The sequence below is a fragment of the Schistocerca gregaria genome, chromosome 10 (assembly GCF_023897955.1).
Source record: "Schistocerca gregaria isolate iqSchGreg1 chromosome 10, iqSchGreg1.2, whole genome shotgun sequence".
Lineage (NCBI taxonomy): Eukaryota > Metazoa > Arthropoda > Insecta > Orthoptera > Acrididae > Schistocerca > Schistocerca gregaria.
The window spans coordinates 86407771-86431964 of NC_064929.1; the positions used below are offsets into that span (position 1 = coordinate 86407771).

At 41.6% G+C, this 24194-nt stretch overlaps 2 protein-coding genes across 3 annotated transcripts in view; one reads left to right on the forward strand and one right to left on the reverse strand.

The window, feature by feature from the left end:
* The window catches only part of LOC126293702 (glycerol-3-phosphate dehydrogenase [NAD(+)], cytoplasmic), a 96189-nt gene extending 82877 nt beyond the window's left edge, over positions 1–13312 (forward strand). The window contains exon 9 of the mRNA XM_049987009.1: positions 11867–13312. Coding sequence (XP_049842966.1) covers positions 11867–11915 — 49 coding nt within the window. The 3' untranslated portion in view covers positions 11916–13312. The remainder of the gene's footprint in view (positions 1–11866) is intronic.
* The window catches only part of LOC126293703 (vacuolar protein sorting-associated protein 37A), an 83528-nt gene continuing 71374 nt past the window's right edge, over positions 12041–24194 (reverse strand). The window contains exons 7-8 of one of the 2 annotated variants that reach the window (XM_049987011.1): positions 22684–22794; positions 12041–12125 (exon numbers count right to left, since the gene is read on the reverse strand). In XM_049987011.1, the coding sequence (XP_049842968.1) occupies positions 22720–22794 (75 nt within the window). In that variant the 3' untranslated portion in view covers positions 12041–12125; positions 22684–22719. Of the gene's footprint in view, positions 12126–22638; positions 22795–24194 lie in introns of those variants that run through there. The other variant, XM_049987012.1, reaches the window with a different exon arrangement.

The window sequence follows — 24194 nt, forward strand, 5'->3', positions numbered from 1 at the left end:
CTTGTCAGTAGATGATAGTTTCATTATTTTAATTCCCGGACGTTTTGTATTCGATTAAGTTTCGGCCCCAACAGTCCCGGCATCCACTCGGACTTCCACTCGGTAGTCTTGCACTATGGCAAAACCTCAACTGTGTGCCCAGAGAAATAATCCCCTTCAGTGCCCTCGTGACCAAATTTAGACTTGTTAATTGAAATGCTGGTGGTGGTTTGCCTGTACTTAATCCAGTTTACGTTCTACAGTTCAGTAACCCAATCTTTCAAATGAGACAGGTTCACGAACATCACAAGAGACATTTCCCTCTTTCGTTTTCTTTTTCTCATTGTTTGCACAAGTAGTGTCACTGTTTGCTCCAAATAGAGTAAACATTAGTATCATTGTGTCATTCTCTTTGTCTGATTCATTAATAAATAGGCTTACTTCAATTTGTTCTGTTTCACAATTACTGAACACACAAATCAGTAAGTGGAAAATGGAGAACAAACATCACATTGTCTGTGACTCTTTGAGCTTTCCTGGTGGACTTCGAAGAAAAAGCACTACAGTCAGCTACTCTCAAACCCTCTTATTTCCTGGGGTATGTGAATGATACGTTCGTAGTGTGGCCACATGAACTTGGCACTCTACCTACATTTCTTCAGTACTGAAATTCACTCCATCTGAATGTAAACTTCATAGTGGAAGTGGAAAAAGATGGTACTTTACCTTTTCTTGACGTTTTGGTACGAAGGAAAGCAGATGGAATCTTGGGACACAGCGTCTACCGCAAGCCGATGCGTACAGATGTATATCTGCAGGCGACAAGCTACCATCGTCCTGTGTTCATAGAGCACACGTGGTATCTGATTGTGAAAGCCTGTCGAGTGAAATACAACATTTGAAGACACTGTTGCGACAAAATGGTTAGTCTGAGAGACAGATATGTAATGAATTCAGGCCTGAGCAAATTCAGTCTACGGAGCAGAATGAAGATACGAACACACCACCACTTTGCCCTTCTTGCCGTATTATGGTGCCGCGTCACCAGGAATCGGAAGATTCCATTCTGGGAACAACCCACAGTCTGTGGCTAAGCCATGTCTGCACAATATCCTTTATTTCAGGAGTGCTAGTTCTACAAGGTTAGCAGGAGAGCTTCTGTGAAGTTTGGAAGGTAGGAGATGAGGTACTGGCAGAAGTAAAGCTGTCAGTACGGCGTGTGAGTTGTGCTTGTGTAACTCAGCTGGCAGAGCACTTCCCCGTGAAAGGCAAAGGTCCCGAGTTAGAGTCTCGGTCCGGCACACAGTTTTAATCTGCCAGGAAGTTTCATATCAGTGCACTGTACAGTGAGAATTTCATTCAATATGGAAGTGTTTTCTTTGTAAGTCCAATATAGAGATTAAGTCGACAAGTATCACATACATAAACAACACTGAAATTATAACAATTGAGCTACAGTTGTATACTGTTTCATCTGTATACAAACCACCTAATACTGATTTTACCCTTCAGAAGCCAGATAACTTCCAGAATGAAAACATCAAGGGAGATTTTAATTGTCAACTTGGGATATAACTCAGCATATAAAAATGGGGAAGAACTAGAAAGCTGGACAGAAAAAGAGGAACTGAAACTTATTTTTGATTCTAATCTACGATGTGGCAGATAGCAGAGAGGGTTTAACCGTGACATCATCTTCCTCACTGAGAACAATTTTTATCATGTAACAAAAACAGTAGAAGAAAATTTCCACAGGACACAATGTTTTCCTTTATCTTGTACAGCTTCTGGAGTTGTCTGAGTAGGAAGCACTCTCTTCAAATGCCACTTCAACTTTGAGAAAGCCAAATGGAATGCTTTCAGAGAAGAGCTGGTTCTTGAAGTTGAAAAAATAGAAGCACACCAAAAAAACTAAAAAAAAAATAAAAAATTGGGAACTTGTAAAGAAAACATCACGGAGGCATATTCCCCTCGTATGTAAGACCTTATTTTTATGCGGCCTCGACTTGAGCTCACGAGACCTCTCGCGCGACTATCATACCGAGTACAGTGCAAATGCTTTCTCAGCAGATACGACTGATGTGGAAGAAGAATTACTCTGAAATATAGCTGAAAAAAGAAAGGAGAGATGGACTAAATTGCTGTCTGATGTGGACATGAAACAGAACAGTTGAAGATTGTGAAAGCTGATAAAAAAATCTTACCAATGATCCTGCTAGCGAGCCATTGACAACAAATGTCACTCTGAACTAGATTGCTCACCAATTGTTACTGTATGGTATGACAAGAGAGAAAGTTGAATCTCAAGCCAAACATAGGAAGAGAGAGCGAATCTCTAGAAACACTATTTTCACCTGAAGAAGAGTAGTCTGAAAACTTTAAGAAAATAAAGCAGCAGACACAGATGACATACAAACTGAAAAAATAAAGCAGTCTGGTCCAAAAACTAATGAATGTCTAGTGGAGATGATGAACAAATGTTTGGATACATCTCAGATTTCCAAACTGTGGAGGAATGCACAAGTAGTAGCATTAAAGCCTGGCAAAGAGCCGACTGAGTCAAAAAAATTCCATTCTATTTCCTTAACCTGCCACTATATATGTTATTTGATAGAATGGTTCTGTCAAGAATAGCAACCAACCTGAAAAAGCTGGATTCAGGCCAGGGAAAGTTAATCAACACATTGAAGACAATTTCTAAACGAAGTTGATAACTGTTGCTGTCTTTGTCGACCTTTCTGCTGTACTGATTTAATATCGAGAGGTGTGTTGCAGAATTGAAGATTCAACATAACCCTCCAGAGTGCAGTGTTACGTGGCTTTATGCTTAATTCTAGACTTATTGTTCCATCAGTTGATTTGTTTTCACCACATAACGCCCGCAGTTTACGTCCTCCTTCATTGCTGAACGGTGTATCACTTTTCGTTTTGACGCCGCAACTCTTCCTATCCTATATCTTTACTACTTTTATTCTATATAAATGATGAACTATTGGTTTTGCCATTTAACACCTTTTTTAATAACTGTGGAAGTATTACAGTCATCGGGTCCCACCTCATGTGTCACCCGCCTATACGTTTTACAAAAACCTTTCAAGACTCGATCCATCTGTTTACAAAGAGAAAGCAGAATATCTCTTCCTTTGACACTGTCCAACAACGACCTAGGAAGCTTGACGCTCTCGCGGCCCTGGGCTCTTCCGTGGCTCACGGTAGTTTGCAGCATTTGTTTTATTCCTTGCCTACTTGCTGCTACGTCGAACTTTCACGGTGATCGTTGGGCGACGTCTTCCACGTTATCTGCAACATAAATAAACCTTCTTCCCACAGTATTTCTGAAAACCCAAAAACAAACTTAAAGAACATAATAATAATAACTGTTCTTACAATTTTTCGTATAAGTCTTGATCGATTTAATGAGGGGTGAGACAGGCCTAAGCCTTGTGACACCACAAGAGGAAGAAAAGTAGACTATGACGTCAAAAGAATAGATTATCACAAGGGCGAATTATATCCCCTATTTTGTACAATATGTACACAAATTACCATCCACACCAGCTGGAAATAATGAGACACGACACTGCCATTACTGCTCACGGAAGGACGCCTGAAGAAGTTACATGAAAACTTACAGAGGCTTTACATTCCTCGGGGAACTACTGCGAAGAAAATCGCATGCGACCTAATCCAGAAAAAATACTGGTATGTGCATTCTACCTGCATAATGGACGAGCCTCGAGACAGCTAGAAATAGAATAGAGAGGGGTTAGACTACAACACTGCCCCAACCAAAATACTTGGGAGTCACCCTAGACTGTACACTGTCATTTAAAAAAACTGCAGTGTCCTAAAAGCAAAAATATGTGTAAGAAACAATATTATATGTAAACTGACTGGCCACTGGTTTGACACAGGCATCATAACCTCAAGTTCTTCGATCGTCAGCAGTGGGACTCAGTTTTGCAGCCAGAGAGTACGCACCACCAGTACGGGAGGTGTCTAGCTGCTACAGATGAGTAGATATCGCTTCAGATGAGACTGTCAGGATTGTCAATGGGTCCCCGAGGCCTACACCTGTCCACAAAGTTTACCCACTTGCTGCTGTAGCACCGGTGACTACGAGATGCAAAGTAGTCAGTGAAATAGGGTGAGGGAGGACTAGGGTCCTACACTCAGTATACGACACGGTCATCAGAGGAAGAGTGTGAGTAGAAATCAGCTTTAGCAGTCCAGCATTTGTATGAAATAATGTACTGAAACCCAGTCAACCAGATGTCACATTCAGCTAGACAAATCTGAAATTTTGTGTTAAGTGGCCAAGTGAAACTTTTAATGTACTTCCAAGTTTTACATATTATAAGTTTGGATGCCATCAGCCTTTCTTAAAAAAGGCAGAATTTGAACTTCTGTTTCCAACTAGAAACTAGAGTCACTAACCAATAGTAACTGAAGTTATTGAGCTACAAAACCCTCCCGCCGTATAGAGGATATCAAAAATTGTATTTTGAGAAATCTCTTTCCTTGATAAACTACAGAGTTCTGTCCAGAACACTATTCTTTGTGAGAAACTTTCTAAGATACCTGTCGCTGTAACACCCCACGGGAATGTGAGCACGGTGCACGGTTTCGTACATTGTTAGGACTGGACACTGCAAGCGGATTGGGAATTGCGCAACATTTCGGATACATTTTGTGTGACACATACGTCGAGGTCCCTCGTACCGTGAAGTTGACACAGGAGTACTTGCCTTTACTTTTGAGGAGGGACTTATTTCCTGAGACAGTCAAAATCACAGCCTACAGTTGTGATGTGAAACCTCATTTCTCAACCCCCAGTGCTCTACATTAAATGCCAAATCTTCAGCATACGTCTTTCCGCCGTACAAACGACCCAATTTGTGGAGGCTGGTCAGCTGCTTCACGAAAGTTCACAATGTGAACTATCATCCTTTCTATTTCAGTTGCTGGGGATGACCCCTCTCTGAACCCCTGAAATGTACCATAGTTAGGATTGCAAAATCTGAGAACTTGAGGTCTCCAGTTGTGTCTCGTTATTTTGAAACTGTGGAAAAGCACACTCACTCGTGTCTCTTTCCGATCGTATCCCGAACCATCTACCAGTCAAAGCACTCACTTTACAGAACTCTCTTCTAGAAAATCTACAGACGTCAGCCGGTAGCTGAGGGAGCCACGGACTGCAGACCCTGAGGCAGCCACTTCTTTCGAGTTCCGAACCCCCACGGAGGAAGGTCAAGGAGCTGAGGAGAAGAAGAAATAATCATGTCAGAAGTACACTGTAGTAATGCCAGATGCAGCAGATCTCCCCACGACATCAAACTCGGAACTGACGTCCGTCGACGATATTCCACCCGTGTCGGTGGCAAACGGTGGTCGTGGTGCGTGATCTGTGCTCTCGGTCCCTTCAAATCTGACCGAGATGCCAGTAATGTGGTAGTTCGATGGGATACAACTTATATTTCTGTCAGGTGTTGGAACAGAGAATAAGTGTCCTCCCATTCCACAATCTCGTAGCTCTCTGAGAAATGCAATTTACTGATTGTTCGATGTTATTGTCTCTTCTGTCAGAACATTATTGGTCTGAGAGAACATTAGGAGCGGTCTCTGTGTTAGTTTGCACAGATATCTTCAGTGTGTGTATTCGTCCTTCGTACAACAATACAAGTGTTTCAGCTGTTTCGAATCCTCAGAGGAACCGGCAGTGTCTCGAGCGACGTCCTCTACGAACTGCTTTAGTCACATTTTAACAGCTCTGTGTGGGCTCATTGCCTAATTAAATGCAGTGCTCTGTTTTCATCTCAATTGGAGTACGGTTGCCATGTTTATGGCTCACTGGTATCTATGTCTACATCTACATCCATACTCCGCAAGCCACCTGACGGTGTGTGGCGGAGGGTACCTTGAGTACCTCTATCGGTTCTCCCTTCTATTCCAGTCTCGTATTGTTCGTGGAAAGAAGGATTGTCGGTATGCCTCTGTGTGGGCTCCAATCTCTCTGATTTTATCCTCACGCTCTCTTCGTGAGATATACGTAGGAGGGAGCAATATACTGCTTGACTCCTCGGTGAAGGTATGTTCTCGAAACTTCAACAAAAGCCCGTACTGAGCTACTGAGCGTCTCTCCTGCAGAGTCTTCCACTGGAGTTTATCTGTCATCTCCGTAACACTTTCGCGAGTACTAAATGATCCTGTAACGAAGCGCGCTGCTCTCCGTTGGATCTTCTCTATCTCTTCTATCGACCCTATCTGGTACGGATCCCACACTCGTGAGCAACATTCGAGCAGTGGGCGAACAAGCTTACTGTAAACTACTTCCTTTGTTTTCGGATTGCATTTCCTTAGGATTCTTCCAACGAATCTCAGTCTGGCATCTGCTTTACCAACGATCAACTTTATATGGTCATTCCATTTTAAATCAGTCCTGTTGCGTACTCCCAGATAATTTATGGAATTAACTGCTTCCAGTTGCTGACCTGCTATATTGTAACTAAATGATAAGGGATCTTTCTTTCTATGTAATCGCAGCACATTACACTTGTCTACATTGAGATTCGACTGCCATTCCCTGCACCGTTCGTCAATTCGCTGCAGATCCTCCTGCATTTCAGTACAATTTTCCATTGTTACAACCTCTCGATATACCACAGCATCATCCGCAAAAAGCCTCAGTGAACTTCCAATGTCATCCACAAGGTCATTTATGTACATTGTGAATAGCAACGGTCCTACGACACTCCCGCACACCTGAAATCACTCTTACTTCAGAAGATTTCTCTGCATTGAGAATGACATGCTGCATTCTGTTATCTAGGAACTCTTCAATCCAATCACACAATTGGTCTGATAGTCCATACGCTCTTACTTTGTTCATTAAACGACTGTGGGGAACTGTATCGAATGCCTTGTGGAAATCGAGAAACACGGCATCTACCTGTGAACCCGTTTCTACGGCCCTCCGAGTCTCGTGGACGAATAGCGTGAGCTGGGTTTCACACGACCATTGTTTTCGAAACCCGTGTTGATTCCTACAGAGTAGATTTCTACATTCTGATTTGATAGTAATGGACCTAGTCCATCATTGTGGAGTAGGACGGGCCACTGGCACTTTCTGGACTATTCCTGCAGGCAGTCTTCTTGCCGAAGTCGAGTCGTACCTGTTCAGCTCTGACAGTACCTACTCTCGCTTACTTACGAAACCATCATGGACAATTTCCTAATCGTCGTACTTGTCAAATTCTTTTCGCACACGAGGGACAGTGACCACTGGGACCTGTACTCGGACATAATTGCCAGTCAGAATGTGCCTCGAGGCCTCCCGCCCGAGCCCTGACTGCGCTCCCCTTGTATTGCCGTGCACTCCTCGTCGGCTAGTACTCGGACCAACATATTTCGCGGACCTAAAGTTCCTGTCGTCCTTGTGACCTTTTTGCATCTTTCCCTCTCAGTTCCTTGGCAATATCAGAGCGCTGACATCTTAACAATGATAGTTTAAAACTGTGGACGGGACAGGATAGGATATATTTCTACATTTACCGCCGATTATGTACAACATTGACGGAACCCTTTATTGTGGTCGGAGTGGGGGTCATCGATCTTTTGTCCAGTTTAACGTCAGCACAACAAATTCCTTCCCTGCGCCGGCCTCTACGTCTTAGAGTAGCCTTCACATTATATTTTTCTTTTGTGATCTGCACGTATCAGGTCAGTAAATTTTATTGCTTACATTTGACCGTCACGGTGAGATTAACTGTCGACTGTTCGTTATGCAGCTAAATTACTGCAGGGTGTTGGGTCTACAAACAAATTAATTGTTCATAACTGTTGTGCTATGTCCTTCGGTCCTTGCAGGGAATTATAATCTAAATCCGGATATCCACAAACAGTGCCTTCCAGGAAAGTCTGCGTAACCTTTCAAATTTCATTTCGGTGTGGGGTCAGGGTGTTTTCTACTTACTACCTTTGCCAGTTGCCTCGGTCATCCCTCTTTTAATCTGTCTGTTAATTACTTTTACATATGGTTAGTCCTTATCTGCTACACACTGCTCTACATTTTTAGGAGTGCCTCTTCATGTAGCACTCTGGCAAGTGCGTGCCCTCGACGATTCCTCATCCTCGATGCTAGCCGACGACAAACGGATGTAGGATTCCTGACTGTACCCCCCCTCCTTCGCAAGTCATTATTTCTGTAAGCTCGTTTTATTGTTGTCAGTTCTGTCGGTTTTCATTACACTTGCAGTCTTTTCGCAGGTAGTATTACGGTCCTCCTCCTCGCAAAGCTACGACAAACTGTCTATTCACAAAAACTGTTACAGAAAAGAAGGATTTAAATTAGTGAAGGCCTTAGTGCTTAATAGAGGACTGCGAGGTTTACGAAATACACCCACACAACTCTCTGCTCTCAGATGGCGGTCTGACGGAGTCACGACTCAACAGTAGCGTCGAGGCCTGCCAAGATCGTTTAAGTTCGACGGTGCTATTAGTGTCTTTACAGCATCTTATGATGTCTCCGGCAGTACGAGACGTCAGATACGGCAATATGCCCGGGACTGTGACCTAAGGTCAATAAAACAAAACACGTCGAGGATCATTTATTTTTAGTCGCCACCTCGCCCCTGTCGGTGCCCGTCACCACAGACGAGCCCCGGGGCAGGCGGTGGGGTGGGCTTTGTCTACACTCTTGCGTAGCCGGTGCAGTTATTTCTCATTTCTGGCAGCAATATTCCTCTCGATGCACCAATTTTGCCACTTGTATGTCCTACCATAATTTGATTATATTTCTGACACATGTCACTAACTCCAGATGGACTAGCTCTCAAAGCTCGGAATGACAAAGTCTCTCTTTAGTCTGACCGGCCAGGTACTACTGTTTAGAGAACTAAATAATTGTGATGTCATTCTTCCTACTTTGAATTATCCAACATATGCTAACAGATATCAGAAAAATTATAACTTATCACTAACCCGTCTGCTGCTAGGGGTCACCTTAAGCACAGATGGTATTCTGGCATCTCATACACTTCTTGTTCACACATGTGTGATACATAAACCGTGTTATGAAATCTAGCACTCTCTCTGGAGTGACATTATTCTATTCCCCCCATCCTCCACCTCTGCAACTGACTATTTGTGACTATACAGCACATCAACTTTACTGGTTCGTTTTAATAGATCCTTCCATCTCTGCCTTCTTAGAACAATTCCATATTTATTGAATGAAAACATCTATTCACACTGGTCTAATGTTATTGACTTTTTGTAAATATATTGTGTATAATTATGTTTGATGCATTTGTGAATCCTTGATGTCGTTTTGTATGCTTGTGATTGTATTGTGTATATGTATTTGTATGAAGATTCCTCTGGAATATATACATTCCAACAAAATAATGTTTTATGTTTGTACTGTATGTTTGTGAGACAGCAAAAGAATGTTCTGTGTTTGTTAATTTGTATTCTGAAGCTGTCCTGCAATATTTAGATTAGACATTTGGATGTGACACAGTGTAGATAGACCGACAGCATGGTGTTTTATTGGCTGTTGTGTTTTGAAAGCATGTTAGATGCTTGTGTAATGTAATTAAAGTAGTTAATTGACTGTGTATTAGGAATGTGTATTTCTACTCTAGTTTCTCAACTAACAAAGGAACAAATATTAATTTTTGCTTTGTACTTATTTATTTGTATCTCACTAATAGACTACCAAAGCTAGCATTGTATTATAATGCTCATAAGATTAAGCCATTTTTATAAGTAATAGATCATGCATGGTAAGAGAATGTAATGTACCGATTTAAAATAGCTGAAAACTGTAACTGTGCGTGTAACCTCTGTTGTTCAGGATTTTTTTTTAATTTTAAAATCACAACTGTTGCATAATACCGTATCATTGTTGTCACATTATAAACGCCACCTTTGAATATGGAGTGGCATCCTACATGGATCAATTTGTGAGAATGAAGCGCAGTGTGTCATGCAGTCAGTGGTAGACTTTTTGCTTCCAGCAGCCACGTGAGTCATATAAAGGCTTTAGTATGTTTATACGAATCTCTGTAAAGGGATGTGAAATATTAAAATTTTCTGTGGTCTTTCAAAGAGCATATAAACACAAGCTGTGAGTGTTATGAACCAGTGTACGTATCTCCAGCTTTAAGCTGAGACCTCTTCGGAAAAGAATGTAATAAGAAAACAACAAAAGTATAATTTGACTTAATAGCATGCTTATGAAAGACTGTAATATTAAGTCTGTTTATTGAAAGTTAATTTGATTGTTTCACCATTATTTCAGTTTAATGGTTGCAGAGAAGGGTATTCTTCATAACTCAGTAGGCTGCTGCAGTGGACAGCTTCACTTCTGTGCAATTTTGAAAGTAGGGTATGAGTACTGACAGAAATAAAGCTGTGAGGGCACTGCCAGACTCGCAAAAAGTCTTAATTTGCTGGGAAGTTTTGACTTAAACAATACCTTACGTGCCTTTCTACATATTCTGTATGATTGCCAACTGCGAAACTAAAGAAATTCTAATGTACTCGGAGGCATTCACGAAGTTGTTATTCCCAACCATTCTGCAAACGGTGTAGCAAGGAGGCCAAATGGTAAGTCTGTTGTGTACCCTACATAGTGTACACATATATAGTAGACACGGGTATACAGCGTGACCGAGAAGTCTTTGCACGGCTAGGTCAAACCTATATCGGAGAACTTAGTTCTGTTAGATACATAGTACTTGTGCATTTCCGTGCCCTCCACTAGTTGTCAAAACTATGAACCAGCCAGAACTGTAAGGCTTCCCAAATATTTTTGGACAACTCTCCATCTGTCTTGTGCTGACACTGAGCCAGGACGATCTCAACTGGTCCCTACGAGTTGTCTCGGGTGGTGGCCATTTCTGTGTAGGTGAACTATACCAGACACAGTGACAAAAGAAATGTTTACCGAGAAATCGCACATCTTGATACTGAAGTATGCTGGAGGTCCATCCTGCATCCACCATTTCCTTGTCTTCAAGCTGCGGTATTAACTACATTCGCAATGTGCCCTTATAAGAATTTCCATTCACATACCTTTCAAGAAATATTGTCCAGAGAGTATCATTATGACGTCCTTGCCCATATAACTGGAGGTGGATTCCTTCCAAACTCTTGCACACGATCTGAACATTCAGAAAGCACGGCAGACTGTAACTCACTGCTCTGTGTAGTTGTCAGATAGTTTATTCACAAATACCGATCTAAATAATTTCATTTTCAATTTTATTTTCTTTCTTTTTAATTTTTTTTAAAATAAAGTCACACCTTGTGGACTTTAGTACTTCAAGTTCAGTAACTTTTGGGAGAACAGATTTCACTTGTGGCTGTTCAATTCATTGACCCACATTCTGTCACGTTTTCTTATGCCCACTCTGCAATACTTTGACACTCCTAAAAACAAACCGTGTTTCTACCAATCTAGAGGTCACTTTTTGAGGTGGAGGCCTCACCAAAATGATCTCTAAATATACTTATTCTCTCTCATATTTTTTTCTTTGTTTATGTACCCTTGTGCAGAGAGAACTGTATCCACTCACATCAGATATTGATTCACAATTGAAACCAAACAATATAATACTGATAACAAAGTGTGAGTACTAACAATACAAATGTACAAAGTTGAAAGGTCACGGGGACTTCTTGGACACCTGTACGCAAATAATGTGACAAACAGTCTGTAAAGGAAAATAGGGAAGAGGAATGTCGACAAGAAGGAGTGAAATGTGCAGAATGTGATTTCTCGTATGTTTATTACAGCACAGATGGAAGTAATTTGTGAAGAGTCAATGAAATTATACTAGTCTGTAGACAATTCACAGTCACAGTGACTCGTTATCCGCAGCATCCGCACAGAGCCACCGACTCCGGACGGCGAAGCGGGCAGCGTGTAGGGGGGAGGCAGAAGGCATACAAACTTCCGCGCTCTCCACTCTCCTCCAACCGCAGCCCCCCAACCTGCCCTGCCCCTCCTCACCGCCAGAAGAGACCCTCCTCAAGGCATCGAGGAGCGGAGACGCTTCCTCGGAGCCACGAATGGATCGGCTGCGTGTCCAGCAGTGTCGTCCTCTGTTTGGCATCACCGGTTTGCTTCCTTGTAGCAACTGGAAGTAAATATTTTGTAACCCCGATTGCAAACTAAATGTTGTTGCAAAAAGGTGTGCAAAATTGTCTAAGAAGTAGCACATAATTTTTGCTGGGATCTAGAAAGGTAAAAGGGATGCTCTGTTATGATGATGAAGCATATAGTTTTTAAGAGGTAAATATGTTTAGTCGCCAAAAGTCTGGAAACGTAGTGAGGCACATTTACTGCCCTCACTTTTTTGGATTATTGGCTAGTTTCTCCACATGTACCTGACTGTTTAAATATTTTTATTCCGCATGAGAGTTCCTCAAAGAAATTTGTTAAAATTGTTCCGAGTTGCCTTTTGTCGTATGTTAAATAGCTATATGTTATTAGAGTTTGGAGCAAGTCTGAGGCTTATTTATTGCGACAGTGGTGCAAAATGTGATATACTAACCTGCTGTATGTTTTAAAATACATACTTCTCTGTGCTGGTCTAGCAAGGAAAAATGAACATAGCAGAAATATTTATACTGGTAAACCTTGAATTCCAATCTCAAGTCTTTGTAAATTAATTTATATTTGTGTTTGTCTACATACAATTTTATAAAGCTATGTTCACTAGCGAGTTTTAAATGAGATACATTGGAAGCTGTATATTATAACAGCTGATCATTAAGTAAGTGGTGTGAGTCTAAGGAGGAGACTGTTTATATGTCATCATAAACACTGCTCTGCATATACAAAATCACAAAGTAATATCTGTAAATGATTGCATGTCATTGCACCTGTCAAGTGTCTATAAAGATATGGTAATCATATTTTTTATAGTTTCCACTATAAAGGGAAAATATGGAAGTTCAAAGTTTTAAAGTATTCTAAAATTTGTCTTCCATAAGTCACATGTGATACTACAGTGGCAATACATGTATGATGTATGTTATAATATGTAGGCAGCAATTATTTAGTCATTTGTAATCAGGAACAGGAACATAGAAAATAGCATTTCTGAACTTATATTTAATGATGAATGTGTTACTTTTGGAATATATGATACATCATCACATGTGATTACTTCTTTCCCGGTTGCTGTCAATTGGATAATAAAGATTTTTATGCATAAGTGTATCTCTCCTTAGTGCATTATTGAGATTTTGACTGGACGAAGAAACAAAATGTGAATCCGTATGGAATGGTGCTGCAATAAATCGCAATGAGTTTTCTCAACAGTCTCTTCTTCTCCACCCCCTCTCCCTTCTTTGCCAGAAACAAATTGCTTAAGGCATCGGATTTGTTGTGTTTCAGGAAGTAAGTGTCTCAGTATTAATTCTTCCTCTCTCTCTCTCTCTCTCTTTTTTTTTTTTTTTTTTTTTTTTGCTAAGTAATGTAATAATACTCTCCAGTTGACAATATTTTTAGTCTGTGAATAACTACAAACTGTTCCGGATTGACTTGAACTGAAAACTGTACAACATAGTTCCATTTACCATGTCTGTACACCATACAGTGCAAAAGGAATAATTTGATGAGGATTCTCTAAATAGAGAATCATACAAATTACTAACATGACACATACTATATACTCTTGTTCCTATATCATATATCAGTTAACAAACAGTTACAAAAACTGGTTCTTCATAAATATAATCATAATATAATATAAAATAAAATTCTCCCTCATTATCGATGTTAGAGTTAGTGTAAGAATGTGAATTTTTATTATAATGGCTGAAAATGCTGTATGGAGTACAAATCAATGGTGCAAGAAAAAACAGTGTTGCACCTTGCAGATAAGTGTTGGGCAACAGAAACTTTTAGTCCTGTAGCCCAGTTTCCAAATTTGTATCCTTGTAAATGAACCACACTCTCTGAAGAAGGTGTACAATGCGTAAACATCCTCTGGGCTAAACAAACACTGATCTGCCAACATCCCAACTTCTTCTGAGTGGACAGTAAGCTCCCGTTTCTGAGTAGTTCTTGCGAGTAGTGACCAAACTGCTTTGCCACTCATTCTTACACAAACTGCCCCGATATAATTGAACGACGTGGCACACTCGTCAATCGACAGATTGTGTTCAAATTGCTTAAGATAAGTGCCAGGGTACTTACTTTGAAGATACATTCAATTTCTTGCTTCATCCTTCTACATGTTGAACTCCTGCTCTATTGTCACAGGCCTCTTCCTTTCCTCTTCGAAATGAAACAGTACATTGAGCGGTAGCTATTGCAAATGACTGTCAGCAGTGGGTGCAGGCAAAATACTACATGCTTAAATTCTTCCAGCTTCTACTGCTTTGCAACAATATGTAATATTATTAAAATATGTGTGTGTGTGTGTGTGTGTGTGTGTGTGTGTGTGTGTGTTTTGACACCTATAAGAACCAGTAGGGTAGGAGCAATGGCCCCAATGTAACATTGGGGTTAAGATAAGTTTTTTTCTGCTGAAAGACAGGAGAAAAGGGGGGTTCATCTTCTTTGATCTCACTAACTGTGCGTTCCACTTGCCTCTATAATGGAGTAACAATTTTCTACTTTAAAATTACTTGTAAAAGTTAAGTATGTCACACTACGCCCAATTCCTACAAAGAATAGCGGTACTTTGCTCAGCTCTTCTGCCATGTTTTCTTCAATAGAAGAGAGAATTTAATAAAAACAAAATCTGATTATTTAAGCAATGTGACTTGAATTAGATATGGCAAGTCACATCAGCGGTTTACTGTCAATTTTTTTTTTCTTTTAAAGAAACACTCGCACAGCTCAATCGAGTGAAGGATACTTCTGGGAAGGTGACGGTGCATTGAGACACTACTGCAACTCCAGTACTCTCGGGCCATCATTTTTTTTTCCCTTCATTTGCTTTACGCACACGAGTATCTCCGAGCAAGACGGCACTTCGCTGTCCTCATTTAATGGGGCTGTACCACCGTCCTAGTGTGTACCTCCGTAACAGTCCAGCATCTTGGAATATGTCGTACCTGTCCTCGCTCAAAATACTCTACATAACTGTGTTTGAAATCTAACAGTGGAAAATAAAAGATGGGATGATAAAATGAATTAAGACAGATTACTACTTACAACATTGAGGCAATGTTAAGCAGTGGAAGGGCTCTTTTAAAAGTAGACTGACGCATATTATTAGACTCGATCACATACAAACGTGCACAGTGCTGTGGCCTTGCCGGGGTGAGCACAGCGATCTCGGCTGCTGCAGAAGTGGTGTGGGGGAGTGTTGTAGGTCGTGGTGGGGAGGATATTTAACATTTCATAGCACACTAGGAGCTGGAGGTAGTCGAAACTTTGGCGGACAGTGTGATTCGGTTATTCCAGACTTGGACAGTACTGAGTCACTGAGGGACTCTTTTTGCAGCCAGAAAGTGTTTGTGGAACGGTAGGTTACTGCAGAGAGAGCGTGTGGGAAATCTGATTTTTGAACAGAGTGAGGAGGCATATTTGGAGAGGGACTGTTCCTCGCTGCAGACATGATGACAGAAGGGACTACTCGGCGAGGAATGTGTGTCGGCTATCGCAACGGAGGTACTGTTGGTAGGTTTGCCATGGACAGGCATATTGACGGAGCCACCTCTGAGGTATAGGTCCACATTGAGGAAGGTGGATTTTGCAGCCGAAGAGGGCCGTGGATTGAATGGCAGACAAGGTGTCAAGGTCCCGGAGGAATGTGGATAGGAGGTCTTCGGCCTCAGACCAAATTGTGACGATGTTATCGGCGAATTTGACTGGGTTGTGGGATTTAGGATTCTGAGCGGTTAGGAAGGTTTTCTATACACAATCCACAAGTAGGTTACCATAACACTGTAACAATACAAGTCAAGATAGATGTAACGGAAATTGAATAGTGTATTTGCCTCTATTGGTTATGGTAGAGAGATCGATCTTTCGGTCTTGTCTGTATATTTATATATAATATTGCACGAATAAAGGCTGGGCGAGTGTAAAGCTATCGTTAAAAACGCACGCCGTGCGGGGTTTGTTACGATTTGGTCGGTCGTAATAATAATAACATGCTTTTGAATACAATTAAAATACAACGGTGACCTGTTTAGTGTTATTGGAAATAATATCTAGTAAATTAATGAGTAAGGTAGCCGATCCTATAAGAAGAGGTAAAATTGGGCATATTGAGGTGTTTTGCTTTACATCGACGAAGCCGATGATACGGTGTCTTTTTTTTTTGTTTATTCTCAGAAATAAACAAGTAAAGAAGTGCTAATTGTGCATAGTGAAAAAATATAGGGGGCGAGTTTTAAATAACCACAGTATACAATCAGTGTAACAAAAGGACATTTAGTTACACGAAATCGTGGATAGCGAAGTGTGGTCATTAAATTGAGTACACCTACAGGGTGGTCAATTACGGGATAAATCTATACGCATCTCACAAGCGACGCATTATTGAGACCGTTTTTTTTTTTTAATTATATCGCGGAGAGCGGGCTCCAATTTATGAAGAGGAGAAAAATGTTAACTTTTACGCGAACTCTTAATAATTGCGGATCGCAGAGAAAAGTGTGTAATTGTCTTATGCCTAACAAACATTCATGGAGACGGTGGCTAAACTAGAAAAGTCAATTACAAAATACTGTATCATTATCATTGACTGTTGGTGTCTAGCAACCCAAACTGTTAATCAGAAGGTTTCGATCGAACTTGGGAGTTAGGGTTCAGGCACTCGCATATACTCCACATCAGAGTGTGAATGAGTGGTGAATGCGAAACAAAACAGTGAACAACGTTACATTAAATGAAGCAGAAGAAACAAGACAGTTTGGTCATATCTGTTATTATTCCATAAACTGTAACATTTCTTACCCTTGTACAAAGCCTTTATAGTTGATTGTTATGACATTTTTGCTTTGAAGGGCTCTCGTTACGATTTAAGTTTTGAGGACCTGGTCAAGAGGGGGTAGCTTGTAGATCCTAACTACTGCAGCTATTCTGAAATCAGGTGCTACCGTGACCGTTGTGTGTTGTCAATGACTTAAGTTTACCATATCTCATGCTCTAAGATCGACGCGCCTTTCCACTTGGTATAACGGTGCCTCACGGCAATGACAATGCCGATGATGAAGGAAGATATGGTAGAACACGGTGTTACGTAGGTGCCATGGTGAAGTAATTGTTGGTGAGGATACGGGTGGTCACAGTGACTGGCGAGCTGGTTTCAGCTTCAAAGTCAGTTATGCATCGAACACTATCATATCCGACTGGAAATGCTATGGGCATTTGGGATGTTGGTGTAAAATAAACTGGTGTCTGTAGAGGAAATGATCAGTGCATCATGCAAGTGGTTACATTACAGGTAACAGAATGTAGGTGTCGGTGCAGCAGGGCAGAGATTCGATCTGTGGGTGCACAGTATCCACCACGACAGGCACCCGGGTGTTCGGGTTTACGTATTTTGGGAAGCACCCAGAAAGTAAGAACGTCAGAGGTGAAGCGAGAAATAGGACCGAGGGAGACTGTGCCGGCGTCGGACGGGGACAGTGCGGCAGAGCTCCTAAGTGAACACGTTCGATAGCTGGTACGGTCCACACTGGTGGAGCTTATGCCGGCAGGTAGATCGGAATCACATTTAAAATCGTGGATTGCAGTTCTCTCTGCAGACGTGTGGTCAGTTTTCAAGTTGAGAGATTCGGAGACTGAGAGGAAGGCGAGATTTCGAAAACACGTAAAGTTATCAAGACACAGTTAGACGGAAGAGAAAATTGACTTATGCAGGATTCGTCATTAGTTTTTGGTCGAGTTTGATGAAGAAAAGGTGTTTCCACTGCAAGGATCAGGAGAAGGAGAGATCTTTTGTCAGACAATCACAACTGTATTTCAAATTGGTGCAGAAGGCAAGACCTAATACTTGGTATGTCAAGAGTTTTGGAGGACAGCTTCACAATGGAGCTGTTTAGACTCGAGCTTCTGAAGGGGGACAGAAGTGAATTTCTGAGAGAGTGGCAGATTTAGTACATCTGTGAGGCAAGGTTCGGAGGCTACGAGGTGACGTGTGGGAGGTGTCACACGGGCCCTCGTAGTGGTGGCACATAGTAGTAGTCTGAGGTGGGTTTATAAGGTGAATACATTGCACAGCTTTCTGAGGTGGAACTGTGTGTGCCAGTCTCTTTTTCGGATGGCGAGGGTTTCAATCGGGGAGCCAACTATTATACACGCTTCCTTCCAGTACCTAATGCTACATTTATTAAAACATCCTCAGCAGTTCCAAATTTCAGATGTAGAAATTTGGGATTGCTGAGGATGATTTAATAAATGGAGTATTAGGTACTGGAAGGAAGTGCGGGAAAGAGTTATACGGTTTTGCAAGATTAGCTCGGCGAGTGCTGCGACAGGTAGAGGTCATTGTGGAAGGATGGGCTGCAGCTGAAGATGGGTAATTTGTCCACTGTCTAATGCCTTTTCTATGTGGTGGGCAGCAACCCATCACAATTAATATTGTTAATTGTTTGAACCACAAATGTATTAAAAAAAAAAGTGAAAACAATCAAATATATCAGTTGTGTCTCAAAGACGAAATCACACCTGCAGCTCCAGTGTTAGAATAAAAACAAAAAGGAATCATAAATGCAGTGTTAGTCTTCTTCCCGTGCACAATAGAAGATTATTGCATACTTTATGTTAACACTGCTGAGGCATGTAGAAAACAAATAATAAATATTTGTTGTAAACATTATCTTCTGTGTTTTAATGTGAACATTATCTTCTGTGTTTTAATGTGCCATATTTAAAACACAAACAACAGAAAAACAGAGGCCAGAATAATTGGTAGGTATTCAAATAATTCGCAAACAATCTCACAGTTGACATGTTTACAGTTTTTATTTTAAAATATAATTACACTATTTAGTGTTTGGATCAGTCCTCTATTTTCGATTTGCATTTTACAGCGGGATTACTGAATATAGTGTCAGACAACTCGGAACCTGACACAGTACAGGTACTTTTACTAACAGTCAGTAACTCGGAAAAACACCGAAAAGGAACACTGATGTGTAATGTCATCTCTTCACTGTAGCACGGACTACTAGAGCCTACTGATGTACAGCGACGGTCCCTCTCGGACGGAGGTGCATATTCTTGAACGGGGCAGGTAAGTAGTATTTTGCGAGTGAGACAGCTATTTGTATGTTGAAAGTGGCAATTGTGCAGCAGTGTAAATCTGAAAATATTATGCGGGTTCGAATCTCCGAAATGCTGTCGGCAGACTATCGACCCGCAGGCTGGGGGAGACGAGTCTGAATATACCATTTAAATCTGCGAAACAGTGCTTGTATTGATCTGCTTACTGCTGTGAGTTAGGTAAGTTTTCTAAAGTAAACTGTGTGCACATCTGCCAGCTACACGCAGCTAGCACCCCGGCTTTTAATACGAGACATCACCAGTCGGAACGCTGTGCTGCTGTTCGTGTGGGACAGTATGAGTACGGCGACAGTCTTACTGGTTTCCAAAATAGAACCAGTGTTGAAACGTGATTTGGTTTGCAAAGAAATTCCTCATGAGAAAATGTGTGGTGTGTGCTCAAGGAGGAGGTGTGGCGAGGGTCGAGACTTGACGACTTACGTCTCATGCCCAAAATATTTGGTACGAAGATAAATTTTGAAAGAGTGTAATAAACAAAAATCTGTCTTTGCCTACTGCCTTACTTTACAGATTGCTCTGTCTTCTCTCAGTTAGCTGCCCTCCCTGTAAACCTTTCCAAACCTATCACTATCTCCTCCATCGTGAAGCAGCTGTGTGTTCCAAAAGCTAGGCTGCCATCAATACGTGTCCGATTGCAGTAATAAATATTTCGGCTCTCAAAGGTAGGTACTGGCTGGCAGTCTGAATTTATTCCATTACTCAATTCTATTTACCTACAATACAAACAAACACTCCCTTTGAACTACTACAAATATAAAATGTAGTTGATGCTGATACCATTTGACATGCAAAAGCAAAACAGTTTAGTGGGTGCATGTGTGTATTCAAACACACACATTTTTTAAAGACAGTTCTTCAAATTTTAAAGGAACCTACAAATTGATGTAACTCAAAAACTACGTACATACGTATACTAGAGTAATTGATAAGTGGAAGTTGTTTCATTGCTGTGTCATATGATAGAAATTGGCAAAATTCACAGATACACATTTCTCGACACCACAATGGAGGATCTTCAATAGCCAAATGCAGTCCTAATGGTGAAGCATGCTTCAAAATGTATTGCCAAAGTAAGTACACTATTATCCAGTCAGTAGGCAGACATTACTCGGTTCACAGGAATGTCCTACACTGGCAGACACTCGAAGACAGATGTCAACAATACCGGAAAAGCCTGCCAACAAATTTTGAACCTTTTTCAGATATTAGGTCGACTAGCCCGAAATGGAGCGTGTGATGTCTCGTCATGCTGACTCGTCACTGTCCTCGGGCAGTTCGGAAAGCTGACTTTTTCCTGTCGGGTGCCTTCCTTATAATCGCTATCTCCTGCTGCCGGTCCCAGACCCGTAGAGCCCGGTGTGGGTGGAGGGGAAAGATTCTCACTATGTCTCAGCTCCAGGTGTCTCTGCAATGGAGGAGGTGCTACTCAGTTCGTGTGATGCGGGTGGATCTTTCCACATGCCACCACTGCACTACAAGTACCGCTGAGGCTGCTGCATCACGAACCTTACTTAATCGGAAACTGCTTTTTATTTATAAGTAAATAGTGTAGCTGGATCATTATTGAAATGAAATGGCAGTACACGTCAGCTCCACGATCGAGCGTAAGGCCAGTAACAGAAAGACTGCAGGGTCAAATCTCGGTGTGGCTGTGGTATATTTTGGTCTCCCTTTAACCGAACCTTCACTTCTCAATTATGTGAAAATTTGCCAGGAGAGAGACACGGTACAGATTCCACATTAAACGGTAACTCACTTTACACGCATCCGACCAAGGGAATCGCACTAGGCTGTCGAGCCACACGGAATTGATTGACGTCATCGTATTTCGCAGTCTCTTCTTTGCAGATGCAGTGCTCTGCAAACAAATCTGCTCTCAGTCTGCAGAGTGTTAACAGTCTGTGCACCTTTCCCGTAGCATGTAGACAGTCTGGCCTAATGGCACTTTCCTGTACTTGCACAGGATGCAGTAAACTTGTAGTTTCCAGAGTCTCAGACTGTTCTTAACATTGTCACTGCGGCTGACGCTTATAAGCGTCACAACAGGCCACGAGCCAATGCGGATGACGCTTATAAGCATCCACGCTCACTGTCAGATTACTCAGTCTAGTTGCAGTGTCTAAGCTAGCATAAAAGCACGTACACCTTTGTGTGGTCAGTTATCGAACATATATTGTTCGTAATGGATGTGAAAAGGAGCAGGAAAAGTGTTAAATTGACAGAGGAACAGTTACTTAGTGTACTAGAGGACAGTGATTTTCTGTGTAGTGTGGACGAGGCATACCACGGAGATTATCATTTAGAGGCTGCAGAAGAATTGCAGAATGATGATAGCGTGGAAGCACAGCTTTCGAATCTGTTTCATGACAGTACCTGCCGTTTCAGAGTGTTACCGGCCCGCACTCTCAAGTTGCCGGGCCACACTGGAGAGTTGCGTCTGCACCGATACCACAGCGAAAGTGTTAAATGACCCTGACATGGCTTTTGACTTGAGTGCGGGCAGGATACACACTTACATTTCCAATGTATTTTCGTGAAATAAGAGATACGTCCCATTATGCCAGTTTTCTCTTCTGTTGTAAACTGCTGCACAGGCTCGTCTAACTTTATGACACACTGGATTTGCCAGTCAACGAAACAATTTTCTCGGAATCGGTTTGTAGGCCATACTACTCCACTGCTAGATTCTCATTCTCTCGGTCAGAGACTTCATGAGCCCCGTGCAACAGTCTGCTCAAAATAAATCCTGGTCGCAAGGCAGCATGACAATAGGGGCAGGAAAGTACAGATCGTATACGTCAGTTTCGGCAGATGCCCCACGCCCCTTCAGTTGACTGTGTGACGGGAAATGTTAATTTGCCATTTGCTTCTACTTCCGGTGCAAATCTGACACGGCAATTGACAGCAGGACACTGGGAATGGCACCCAGCGGAAGACAAGCGACCGTCGGGACTGCCCGGGGACTGAAAAAGTCAGCTAGCAGAAATATTGCCCTGTCAGGACAGTGACACCCTGTCAAATAGAACAATTCAAAACTGTCATACACTGCGAAATTAAAAAATCTTGCACCTACTTAGAAAGTTTCACATGAAGAATCTAGACATATACTGTAGCTCCCCATCGTAAAGGCCAGAAAGATGAGATAAGAAAAATTATTTGTGCATGTGAGGTAAGTTAAAAGAATCACTTTGAAACCTGAAATTAGAAGCAATGTTTTTTCAAAAGAGGAAAAGGGGGGCTACCAAGAGGGTCTTCAGTGAGGAGACGAACAGAAAATCGACAAGTGGGCGTGCACCGCCCCCCCCCCCCCCCTTCCACACACACACACACACACACACACACACAAACACAAACGATTCTTTGAGGTAGGGGACACAAATAAAAAGAACACATTTGCATATAAATAACTGAATATTATAATTAACAAAAATAGCGACAGTGGTGACAGTAGCCTGTTGCTGCGCCATCACCCGTCAGTAGCCGGCCCTCTGCAGCTCCCTCAGCTGGCTCTGCAGCTTCTCCTCCTTCGTCTTCCTCTCGTGGCTCAGCTGAAACATGAGGCACCACCACACCCCCTGTCACCTTAGTGCTACAAGTACACTGCCTCAGATAACATGGGAGATATTTAATTTAATACTAACAAAGAGTAGCAACAACAAGGAAAGATAAACAGGGAGGGTGGCAACCATGCCTCCATCCTAGCTACCCTACCTGTTGCTTCATAACCTGAGTTGTGAGTAACTAAATCCACTTTCCCTTCTTCCCTTTTTTCCCCTCTCTCCTCCCTGATGAAGAAACAAAGTTCCGAAAGCTAGGAATGTAAATTTTCTTTTCTGTTTTGTGTTATCTATCAGCTGTACTGAGCTGAGGTAAGTACTGGCCACCCCCTCTATCTCTTTGTTAGTATTTGTTTCACATCTTTATATGAGATTTTCCATTAGTCATTGAGACATTTAATTCAACTTACAAAAGAAGAAAATATAAAAATGCATAAAATGGAAGAAGAAAAACTGAATACAGAGACCTAAAAAATGAGATTGATAAAAAATGCGCAGTGGCTACGCGACAAATGCGAGGTCATAGAAGCGTGCACAACTAGGGGAAAGGTAGATGTGTATAGGAAAATTAAAGAGAGCTTTGTAGAAAGGAGAACTAGTCGTACAATATCGTGAACTCAGACGGCGAGGCGGAGTCGAAAGGAGAAGGGACAGGTGGAAGGAATATATAGAGGGGCTATAGCAGGGAAATGAACTCAAAGACAATATTATATAAAGGGAAGAGTAAATGCCAGATGAGGGAAAAAAAAAAGAAAAAAAAACCACACATTCCACCTAGTATACGAGAATGGTGAAATACTCTGAGTTTAAGAAGAACGTGATAATTCTAATCCTTGAAACGGTAAGCGCCACCACCTATGATATCAGCTCACTACAAGTTTGAGAAGTCACAGTTGGAAAATACTGACTCAAATTAATACAGAACAATGAATAAAGTACTACAAGCTGACAATGGGGAAGGCCAGACTGAGTTTCAGAAAAATGTAGGAACACAAAGCAGCCTACGAATTATTGTAGAAAATAGACAGACAAAAGACAAACCTAGGTTTGTGGCGTTTGTAGGTCTAGGTAAAGCTTTTAACAATATACACTAGAATACACCCCTTCAAACAATGGAAAATCCAGGGTGGAATGTAACAACATTATGAGAAGGAAACTTGCTACTCACCATATAGCGGAGGTGGTAAGTCACAGGTAGGCACAACAGAAAGACTGTCGGAAAGTGAGTTATCAGCCAACAAGGCCTTGTCAGTCGTGTGTGTGTGTGTGTGTGTGTGTGTGTGTGTGTGTGTGTCAGTCTTTTTGTTGTGCCTACCTGCGACTCGGCACCTTCACTATATGGTGAGTAACAACTTTCTTTTTCATAATAGTCTTTGAAATTCTGAAGGCAG